Genomic DNA, 11,508 nt, shown 5'->3' with positions numbered 1-11,508 from the left:
GGACTTCTGGTTTGCTCATAAGCCCCGGAGCAAATTGAGCAAATGGACGGGAGCCATTTGTTAGGGCATGCGAAGTGTTGCCCTGTTAGCTCCAGTGTGCATGCGTGCGCTAACCAGCTGACTTCGGCCTTCTTTTGAGGCCATTTTTCGCCTCGAAAAACCGGCCCTATGGACAAACGGGAAGTTCAGGAACAGACTTCCAGTTTGCTCGTAGGACCGGTTTTCACCCTCCAGAGCGTTCAGAAAGCTCCTGAAGGCTCCGGAGGGCTAAAACTGGCCTTTTGAGCAAACCGGAAGTCCATTCCTGAAGTTCCCGTTAGCCCGTAGGGCTGGTTTTTCGAGGCGAAAAATGGCCTCAAAAGAAGGCCGAAGTCAGCTGGTCAGCGCACGCATGCACACTGGTGCTGACAGGGCAACGCCTCGTATGCCCTAACAAATGGCTCTGCGTGCTACCTGTGGCACGCATGCCATAGGTTGGCCATCACGGCCTTAGACTTTGCACTGTTGACCTCACCCCATTCCTAAGAGGTCTGAAAGGGGCGTGCATAAGCGCACCAACGTGCCTACCATCCCTGTCCTAACTACCTCATTTATTCTTATCCAGGTCATGTATTCATAATCTTGTGTATACTTATATCTATTATCTTATACACGCTTGACAAAATCAAATAAAACAAATAAATACAGATAAACCTCCAAGTGCTTCAACGATCCTCTAGAAAGGATGCAGATGACCCGCTGTCTGCAAGGAATATAAATCCTTCCATTCCACGCTATTCTGTCAGAGCTGAAGAAGCTTCTTGGATGAAAAGCGAAACATCTTCAAAGAAAAACAGGAAAGTCCAGTTGCCTCCTGAAAAAAGCACCTTTGGGATTATCCTCTCTCGTTTGTGTGTGTGTGTGTGTGTGTGTGTGTGAGAGAGAGAGAGAGAGAGAGAGAGAGAGAGAGAGAGAGAGAGAGAGAGTGAGTGTACTCACAGGTAAACTGACATCATTTTGAGACAAACAAAAGAATAGCAGTCTCTTTTTCACGAAAAGAAAGCTTAGAAGGCAGATTTTGGTGCAGAATGCAGCATTATTATCCCAACAATGAATGGAAATCTATTTTATGTCTTCTTTGCAATAAAGGTAAAATAAACAGGGAGTCTGACTCTGGAGCCCTCAGTTCACATTGCTTCCAAATAAGCAGGCATAGAAAAGAGCTGCATATAGAGTAAATTATTTAACCTAGAAACCCCAATTTGAAAACTAGCAGCTGTTCTGTGGGTTTCTATCTGTATATACGAGTGTGCCTGTTTCTATCCTGTACCTATTTTGTCTCGTTTAATAACGGGAAGCCCGAAGTCTCTTGCTGATATGACTTTACAACAGAGACTTTTGTTAATGATTGAAGTCTACTTGTGCCTCCTGGGGGAAAAAAATGGGATAGCTTTTCTGTGGTAAGCTAAGCAAAGCGGTGCAGTACACTTTGCTCAAACTCGGCCCCTCCCTCCCTTTAGGATAGAGAAGAGTTCCATTTTCGAACGGGGGGGAGGAGCCTCGTGGCTTCAGCCAATAGCGGCTCCCTCGCGAGTGTATTCAAAACGAGGAGGAGTCGCGCCTCTCCCGGTTATTATTTTATTTTATTTTATTTGACAGCTGGATCGGGCACAGCGTCGCACGGGACTTTAGCCGTAGGGATCGCTTTGAGACCCCGAGGCGCCAGGATCCGAGCTTGGATTGGCCGGAGGAGGAAGAAGCCGGCTCTCCATGGCGTCGTCAGCGGCGGTCCGACAGTTGAGAGATATCCTCGAGATCCAGGAGGCTTTACTGGATAAAGTGAGACTAAAGCAGTGTTTGTCAACCTTGGCAACTTGAAGATGTCTGGACTTCAACTCCCAGAATTCCCCAGCCAGCGAATGCTGGCTGGGGAATTCTGGGAGTTGAAGTCCGGACATCTTCAAGTTGCCAAGGTTGACAAACACTGGACTAAAGGTTTGGGCTGGAGTGGGCGGGCGGGGGGTTGCGGAGAGCTGGTCTTCTTGTTGGGCAGCTTCCCTCAATCGCTCGCGCTTCCAAATGCTTTGGATTGTGAGAAAAGCTGAATTCAGAAGTTTGCGACTTTTAGTCCTGCAGGCTTGAAAATATTGCCCAAGCAGCAGCTGGAAGTCGCGGCTTGGTCTTGCCAAGAAAGGAACGGGAAGCCCTGTAGCTACCTGGCACAGTAGTACTATAAACAAATCGTTATTATTATTATTTTTGCTGAGAGAACAGCATCATCTCAAACTGTCCCACTATTTCAGTCAATTGGCTGCATTGGTTACACTTGTCAATGATCTCTGGTGGGAGCAGGATGGGGATAATGCATCCATCCTTGATCTCTGGGTGGCTTTTGATAGTATCCCAGTATTTGAGAGGCTGCCACAAAGAAGAGGGGGTGAATTTATTTTCCAAAGCACCCAGAGAGCAGGACAAGAAACAATGGATGGAAACTAATCAAGGAGAGACGCAACCTGGAATTGAGGAGAAGCTTCCTAACAGTGAGGACAACTAACCAGTGGAACAGCTTGCCTTCAGATGTTGTGGGGGCTTCATCACTGGATGAAGGTTTTTAAGAAGAGACTGGACAGTCACTTGTCTGAAATGGTATAGGACAGGTTCTCCTGCTTGAGCATGGGGCTGGACTAGAAGACCGCCAAGCCCCTTCCAGTTCTATTCTGATTCTGATTCAGCCATGATATCCTTCTGGGCCAGCTGCAGGATTTGAGACAGTGCGGTGTTGCACTGTTGGTGCACTCTTGCACTGATTCAGTTTCTTTCTCTATGGCCAGCTCCAATCAGTATCGATAAAGGGTAAGAGGTCCAACCCATGGTCGCTCCACTCAAACAAATTCTTTGCCCATGCCATGCTGCTACAACTATGCTGAAGACTTTTACTGCCCTCCTGGCCTTCCGCAAAGCCACCAAGTCCTGGCTGCTCCAGCAGGCCGGGGGGGCTTGTGAAACATCCAGCCCCACGGAAATTGTGAATGTTGCATCTTTTTTAAAGTGTTGTCTTGTCTATTTATCCCCTTTCCCTTGTCTGTTGTGAGCTGCCCGGAGTCCTCCGGGAGTGGGCGGCATACAAGACAAATAAAATGAAATGAAATGAAAAAATGAAGAGTGTGGTCAGAAAACTAATCCTCTCATCTAGTTGTCTGTGTTGTGCAAACAGCTGATGGATGTGTAGGTTAATTGTTCCTTTGCACACCTCAAGAGAACATGGTGGGCCTGATGAAAATGGGGATTCTCAAGGCACACTGTTGTGGCTTTCAGTTTTCTCCTGTGAGTACATGTGGGATGAAAAAAAAAAGATGTACAGGGGAAATGAAGAGTTTCTTGACCATCTAAAGATGTTCTCATCCCATCTGGGCTATTGCAGATGTTTTGGGTTTTGTGCATGCTAAATGAAAATAAAATTTAAAAAGGATGTGACCGCTTCCTTTACACATACTATCAGAATTAAAAGGCCATGAGGACAACTGAGAGAGGGACATCCCAAGTCATGCACTTCCATGGACAGTTAACTCACTGGAGTAACAGATTCCTAGTCATAACCATGTTATGTGAACATAGATGTAGTAATTTAAAATAGATAATAACGATTTTTGAAATAAACAGGTTGCTTTTATATTTAGATGTGCTTAAGTATACTCAGCTCAACATCTAATTGCATATAGCTGAGATCTGATCTAAATGATAAGATTCTTATATACAAACAATAATTTACAAAATGTAACTTTTTTATAGATAAACATACAGAAAGAGAACTCAGTAAATAAGGAGGAATATGACGCTATTGTGAAGAAACTTGAGGTGTGTAAGCTTCCAGTTACTAATCTGTGATATTTCTTCTCTTGTGTAAATATAAGGCAGAGATAAGAAAAAAAAAATTCTGATATCTGAAAGAGGTGTGTGTGTGTGTGTGTGTGTGTGTGTGCTGGGATAGATAGATAGATAGATAGATAGATAGATAGATAGATAGATAGATAGATAGATAGATAGAGATTGATTTACTGTTTCCAATAGTAAGAATTACACTGTAAGATTATAATGATTTCAGAGTTACCTGAATTCTTGAAAGTTGGTGAGAACAAACATGATATATGCTGGCTAACATTTAGTCTATAACACACATTCTTGAGTTGTACTTTAATTTGCAGAAAGAAGAGAAAGAACATGCAGAGACAAAGAATACCTTAGCTATAACATCTGAACGCCTGCAGTTTGCCCTAGGAGAGATTGATATTTTGTCGAAACAACTTGAGTGGGAGAAACAAGCATTTGAAAAGGCGTAAGCTTGTAACCTATGAATAGAAGTGGTTTTATAGTTTGTCTGGGGTAAATTATTTCACTCTCCTTAAATTAGTCATCACATAGTTTTATCTTAGAGGGGCGAACCCCTTACCCTTCTCTCACCTTCTAATTCTTCTGGCAGCATCTGTGATCATCTAAATGCTGGGAAAAACAAAAGCCAAAGATATGCAAAGTTAGTGTCACTTCAGTCACTGGTTTCAATAAAATTAAGCATAGTTAGTTGCATTAAATGAAATACTATTTATTTTTTGAAATATTACCAGCAAATTTAAAACTTACAATGAAGTTCTGGAATGTGGAATGTTGTTGGCTAATATTGAGATTAGATTAGGAATCCCCAAACTCTTCAACTCACCAACCTTTCCATGATGTATCAGCTTGTTTATTGACTGCCCACCCCAAATATTTATTTGAGAGAGCCGAGGTGGTGCAGTGGTTAAATGCAGCACTGCGGGCTACTTCAGCTGACTGCAGTTCTGCAGTTCGGCTGTTCAAATCTCACCGGCTCAGGGTTGACTCAGCCTTCCATCCTTCCGAGGTGGGTAAAATGAGGACCCGGATTGTTGTTGGGGGCAATATGCTGACTCTGTAAAACCGCTTAGAGAGGGCTGAAAGCCCTATGAAGCGGTATATAAGTCTAACTGCTATTGCTATTTATTGTATGAAAATAATTTAATAAACGGTATCTTAAATAATAGTTCTGTGAATAATAATACTAATTGCACAGTAAGGAATAGTCGCTATTGACCGCTTTGAAAAAGATTTTATTAAACCAGACCTGTTGGCAATCTCTTTCTGGATTCTGCCATTGGGCAATGCCCACATTAGGAGCCACATATTAGAAAAATAAATTCATTACAACTACATACAATAATACTGAATACTACAAATAACTCCATGTGAACTTGAATCAGTGGTGGGTTCCTACCGGTTCGGACTGGTTTGGCCGAACTGTTAGTGCTGACTGCAAGCCGAGAGCGAACCGGTTCTCTGTATCCGTGAAAATGTGTAGCCCGCCCGCCCCTGGGTTATACTGACCTTTATTTCTGCTTCCAAAGCCCAGCTGATCAGTGGCATCAGATTGAATTGCCACTGCTCAGCTGGTATCCTTGTTCCTTTTCTTGTTTGCAATGCAGAAGTCCCAAATTTTGCTAAACTGCGCACCCTTGCGCGGTGAAGCGCACGTGAAGTGTACCAGTTGTGCACCGGGTAGGAACCCACCCCTAATTTGAATCAGTGCAATATTATATTGTATATATAAAATAAATTGCAAAAGTTTAAAGGGAATCCAGGACCAAGAGGACTGAGAGTGGCCCTGCTCACAATAACTCCCGCCCTTATAACTTCCACGTTAGACTATTGTAACATGCTCTACATGGGGTTGCCCTTGAAGACCATTTAGAAACTCCAACTGGTGCAGAACGCCACCATGCAGGTAGTAAATAGTGACAGATATATAGCACATGTAGCACCACTCCTGTGTTCACTAGCTACTGGTGTATTTCCAGGTACAATTCAAGGTGCTGGTGGTTATCTTTAAAGGCTTACATGCCTTGGGACTATGTTACCTGAGGGATTGCCTTTTTTCAAGAGCTGCTATCCATCCAACCAAGTCAAGTAGGATAGGCATGCTGCAGATCCTATCAGCCAAAGAATGTCCACTGGATGGGGATCAGATGACGAGCTATTCCTCACTGGCCCCAGCTCTATGGAACATCCTCTCTTCAGAGATAAGTGTGGCTCCAACCCTGTTAGCCTTTTGTAAGGCCCAAAATCTTGGCTATGTTCCTGAGGCTCGGGATCTCAATATATCAACGACCCTGTTTCCTGCTATCTTGCTAAGTGGTCAAGTATCTTGCTCCTATATGTATTTAATTTGTATGTTTTAGTGTTTTATTGGTCTTACTATTTTATTGTTTTAAAATGTTTTTCATATTTTTAGGTAATTTGTTTTTTCAATTGTAAGCCACCCAGAGTCATTGACTGAGATGGACAGCCATTGAAATTGAACAAACAAACAAATATTGGGTCAATAATTACATGATTACCCACTTAACAACCAGCATGACTTACGACTATAATTCCAGTCTCAATTACAGTTGTACGTTTAGGCCTATCTGTAACTCACATTGGCTCTGCAGGTCAGACAATTCAGTAGTTTCAGACATGAATCTGGTAAATTCTAAATGATATGTATTATGATTCATGTTACCCAAAATATAACCAAAAATGCTTGGAGTCCCTATTTCCTCTGCAATTAATTCTGCTAGATCAAATATGTAATAAAACCGATTCTTTGTTACTTGTCTTGTAGACTTTCTCAAGTAAACAGTAAAGTGCTAAAACAATCACTTCAGAAAGACAAACTTATAAATAAATGTACAGGTAAGTTCAATAGAAATTTGAAATGTTTGAAGGGCCCACTGATTTTTTGTTTTAGTGAAATACTTCTAAATGCATCATGCTTTCAAATAATATCTATCTTGCAATAGGATCAGTCTGCTTCATTTGTTTAGGTACACAACTCTTAAAATTTGCTATGTAAGGTTAGGATTCTAGTGGTTATGTTGACCATTAAGAGGAGAAACAGATCTGCTCATCGAAACTCATAAATGGATTGTGCTATACATTTTGAGACTTGGGAAGAGGAAAACTTAAATGACTCCCAACTTCCCTTTGTAGAAATTGAAACCCACATTCAGAAGCAGGAAAATATTCTAAGCTGCAAAGAAAATGAAATCAAGGAATTGCATTATTTCGTCAACAAGCAAAAGCAAATCTTAAAGTAAGTACCTCAAGATGAGATTTCTTTCTCCTTCTATTATTCACTGTTAACTTCAGCAGGAGACAAATACTTTAGCGAATTCATTGAAATTATTTATTTATTTATTTAAAAGATTTGTATGGCTGCCCATCTTAGACCATATCTGACTAGTGGGATGGGCAGATAGCCACAGAGAGAGACAATCCCAAAAATAATCTGGCTTTATCCCATAAAGGTTGAATTGCACCTGGAAAGAAGCCAGTGCAGTTCATCTTGCAACAATATGGCAAACTAAGAGATGTCCAGCATTGTGCATGCTACCACATGCTCCATCCGTTGTAACTTCTGGATGGTCTTCAAGGGCAGCCTCATATAGAGCAGATTGTAGTAATCCAACCAGAAAGTGAATAAGGACTGAATCAGAGGTGGTATTCTGCCGGTTCGTCCTGGTTTGGCTGAACTGGTAGCAGCAGCAGGAGGGTCCGCCCACCCACCCAGATGTTCTGTGCCAGGAGTGGATTTCAGCCGGTTCGCACCGGTACACTAGAACCCGTTCGTGAAATTTAGTGTACCTTTTGGAACCTGTTTGTTTGGTGGCACAGTACCGGAACTCTCCCTCCTGCCTGCCCTTCCTCGCTCGCTCCCCCCACCCGTCTGGTTGCCGCTTGCTCGCTTGCTCCCCCTGCCCATCCAGTTTCTGCTCGCTCGCTCACCCCACCTGTCCACCCCATGCTTTTCTCACCTGCTGCTCACTGATTGACTGGGCCCTGGGCCTCAACTCTGCCTCCTTCCTCAAGAGCTGGCTTCCGGGATGGCAGCCTCTCCTGTCACTGCACCCTTCACTCGCCTTTCACCCAGAGGCTCTGCCAGTGGGCCACCTGCCATTTCATGTCCCGAGAGAAGCAAACTGCCACAACTCGAGGCTCCCGGGGACGACACTGGACACCGGGGGTGGCGGTGGGGCCCACTGCTGCTGCTTGTGCTGCTCCTGGTAACGCAAGCTTTTTGGAGCGCATTAAGTTGCAGGCACATCGATTCCAGCAGTTGCATTTTGCCTTGATATTTGCTGTCCCAGCAACCCGAAGGGGACATTCTCCCAGTGGCATCTCAGTCGCTCCCACCCTTAGCCCAGGGGGAGTGAGGACAGCTGGATGCAGTTTGGCACCTCCCGGCTCCCCTCAGATCATCGGGGGGTCTTGTGCGCTTGCTCGCTCACGTGGCCTGCGTGCTTCCAGTGGGAATGGAAAGTGCAGGGATCTTAATGTAGTACAGGAGCACGAGGCCCCATGATGATCTGAGGGTAACCGGGAGGCGCCAAACTGTGCCCAGCTATCCTCACTCCCTCCCGGCCTGAGACACAGCTGGGAGAATGTCCCCTTCGGGTTGCCGGGACAGCAAATTTCAAGGGAAAAAGCAACTGCTTGAATTGATGCGCCATTACGTCTAAACGTAATGGTCTCCAAGAAGCCTGCATTACTGGGAGCAGCAGAAGCAGCAGCAGCGGGCACCACTGCCACTCCCGGTGTCCAGAGTCCTCCTCGGGAACCTCGAATTGCGGCCATTTGCGCATCTCTCCCAAGCTTCTCTCGGGAGGTGAAATGGCAGGCGCCCTGCTGGCAGAGCCTCTGGGTGAAAGGCAAGTAACGGGAGAGGCTGGCCATCCCCAAAGCCAGCTCTTGAGGAAGGAGGCAGAGATGAGGCCCGGGGCTCGCTTCCATGCCTCCTTCCTCCGAGAGCTGCAGGCGGCAGGGAAAACGAGGCTTCTTTGCCAGCTTCCCAGCTGGCAAAACAGAATTTTCACCAACTGGAAGATATGTGTGTATGTGAGAGAGGTGGGGATGAGAGAGAGAGAGAGAAAGAAAGAGTAAGGGTAAGAGAATAAAAGGAAGGAAGAGGGAGAGAGGAAAGAAAGAAAGAAGAAAGAAAGAAAGAAAGAAAGAAAGAAAGAAAGAAAGAAAGAAAGAAAGAAAGAAGGAAGGAAGGAAGGAAGGAAGGAAGGAAGGAAGGAAGGAAGGAAGGAAGGAAGGAAGGAAGGAAGGAAAGAGAAAGTAAGTGTGGGAGAGAGAGACAAGAAAGAAGGAAGGAATGAAGGAAGGAAGGAAAGAAGAGACATGCACAGAAGGTTCTGCGCATGTGCAGAAGCACCACCTGCACGCTCCCAGTTCCAAACTGGTAGTGAAGGTAAGAGAAAACCATTACTAGACTGAATGACTGAACAAAGCTTCCCAGTCCAGGAATAGCCTTAAATGGCTTAGGAGATGGGCAAAGATATCCCTGGCCACAGTTTCCACCTGTTCCATCCCAATTCCTATAGCAAGCATGGTTGAATTTTCCTCTTGATATAATCAATTTCTTTCCATTTTAATCCTTGTTATATGTATATTGTTTGGTTTCAAACTGTCCTGTGTTAGTTCCTTAGTTCTCAATAGGTAAACCAAAGAAAAAGCTGAAGTAATATTTAATGGGTCATAATATTCCTGGGTATATCTGATTGATATCCATTGTTGCTTTCCTAACTAGGTTTCCTGCTTTTTATTCTTTTCACTTCATTTCTATCTGCTTTTCTTTCTGATAACTTCCAGTTTGTTTTCAGAAATTCTAGGCCTATTTTGCTATTATATGGTTTTAACAAGTATGCTCTTCCCCTTTCTTCGGTATATCCATGAGGTAATATTTACTTCAAAATTCCCATGTTATGAAGTGACCATACTTTAACAAAGTGGCTAAATTAAACATAGTTCTTCTGGTTTTCTTAGACGCTGCAGTTGATCACAATTAATAGAAAAGCAGTCATACCAAGGCAAGTGAAAATATGATGGATCAAGCCTAGGAGTTGAAGGATTGATTCCTTCCTTCCTTCCTTCCTTCCTTCCTTCCTTCCTTCCTTCTTTCCTTCCTTTCTTCCTTCCTGTTAAGTTGGGGGTGAATGAAGAGGCAGGTCTCCAAAAGTGACTTCAGCTCTTTATTGTGCGACTGGTAAAACACGCTTGGAAAAACCTCTCTGCCAGCTGCTGAAAGTGCTCTCTTTTTTAAGGGCACTGACAGGCAATCTGGCCACTGACATTTCTTTATTTTTCCCACCGCTCTAATGGACCAATGCTAATGTCCTATTTAACAGCCCCCCCCCGCCCCCAATCTGAGTGAAACCTTCGCTCCCTATTTGCATATTTAACCCTTCCTGCCTCCCTCCCTCCCTCTCCCAATAATGTATGATTATTACAGCTAAACCAGCTCCATTACTGCCTGATATACTGCCCAAGCACCCATATATTGTTTTCTCTGAAGTAGGAGTGGTAATAAATCTTTTCAACTATATGTATATTGGGAAGGACTTTGTATGGGTACGTTCATCCAATTATTTTTTTGATTTATTCAACCTATCAAACTCTGTCTGGATACACAATCTGACACCAGCACCATGTGGTAGGGACTCTTACTATATTGTTAATGGTTATGTATCGTTGTTTTGCAGGAAACAAGCATCTGAATTCAAAATACAGATGCAACAAGAAAGTTACATAGCAAATGTACTTGGAAAAAGGCTCAAGAAAAGTTTTAAGTAATTACAGAAGCATTCCCTTGGATTACCATCTTCGGACTGTTTTTCTTCTCTAAAGGATTTCCCAAGTTTTCCCACTGAAAAATTCATAAAATATCAAGTTTTCGTTTCTCATTCTTTTTATTGGGTCAAAATTGGATATCCTTTATTTATGCATTTATCTAAAATAGTGGGAATACAACACAGCTATTCTGAAATGCTAGTGTTTGAATGTTTTGTTTCATTCCTATCAAGGAACATAATTAATGGTGGGAAGGGCAATAAAACAGCAAGACTATCTTATCCCAATTCATTATGTTGGGTGAAACATATGAGCAATTACATTAGAAGTGTTGCACTAAGAAAGGAGCTTCTGAATTTTTCATGATCTCTAGAAAAGTCTTGAACAGTTCTGCAGATTTGAAAGGTTTTGCAGATGAGGAAGAATCAGCTAGGCAACTATAAATATCTAATAAGAAGAAGGCAGACCTCTGATAGGAGCACACTAAATATTTTAGTATAGTACAGGGCTGTCAAACTTGCGGGTCGCGGGCCAGATGCGTCACAACTGGCCATTCCCACACCCGATTTAGCAAAGGGGGACAAAGTCCTGATATGTCACATGACACCGCCGTGACGACACAAGTTTGACACCCCTGGTATCATACTTCACAAATTATCACAAATACTTCCTAATTTTCTCTATCTTGGAAAAGAGGTTCTTGGGATTCAGGTAATCAGCTATGTCTGTATTACATCTCCTGGAGATATGCCCTATTTTGAAGAAACCATACATTGGAGAAGTAATATATTTTGGCTTGCCACATTTCCAAAACTATATAATATACCAATTATAGGTAGATAAAAGGGG

General features: G+C 43.3%; 1 protein-coding gene across 1 annotated transcript; it reads left to right on the top strand.

Annotated features, from left to right (window-relative positions):
- The first annotated feature begins 1,578 nt into the window (after positions 1–1,578).
- SPATA24 (spermatogenesis associated 24) lies at positions 1,579–10,926 on the top strand. Its single transcript, XM_032212751.1, has 6 exons — positions 1,579–1,818; positions 3,769–3,834; positions 4,182–4,312; positions 6,650–6,720; positions 7,018–7,120; positions 10,572–10,926. The coding sequence occupies exons 1-6, from the start codon at positions 1,750–1,752 to the stop codon at positions 10,660–10,662; spliced, it is 531 nt and encodes a 176-aa protein (XP_032068642.1). The 5' UTR covers positions 1,579–1,749; the 3' UTR covers positions 10,663–10,926.
- Positions 10,927–11,508: the final 582 nt, after the last annotated feature.

Source organism: Thamnophis elegans, chromosome 3, assembly GCF_009769535.1.
Source record: "Thamnophis elegans isolate rThaEle1 chromosome 3, rThaEle1.pri, whole genome shotgun sequence".
Taxonomy (NCBI): domain Eukaryota; kingdom Metazoa; phylum Chordata; class Lepidosauria; order Squamata; family Colubridae; genus Thamnophis; species Thamnophis elegans.
Note: the sequence above shows the minus strand (reverse complement) of the source record. Positions and strands in the feature narration are given on the sequence as shown.

Excerpts from the sequence above, each read along its gene's own strand:
- SPATA24 (XM_032212751.1), top strand. The coding sequence starts at position 1,750 with ATGGCGTCGTCAGCGGCGGTCCGACAGTTGAGAGATATCCTCGAGATC. Across the intron at positions 1,819-3,768 it reads AGGAGGCTTTACTGGATAAA|ATAAACATACAGAAAGAGAA; the intron begins GTGAGACTAAAG and ends ACTTTTTTATAG. Across the intron at positions 4,313-6,649 it reads AAACAAGCATTTGAAAAGGC|ACTTTCTCAAGTAAACAGTA; the intron begins GTAAGCTTGTAA and ends CTTGTCTTGTAG.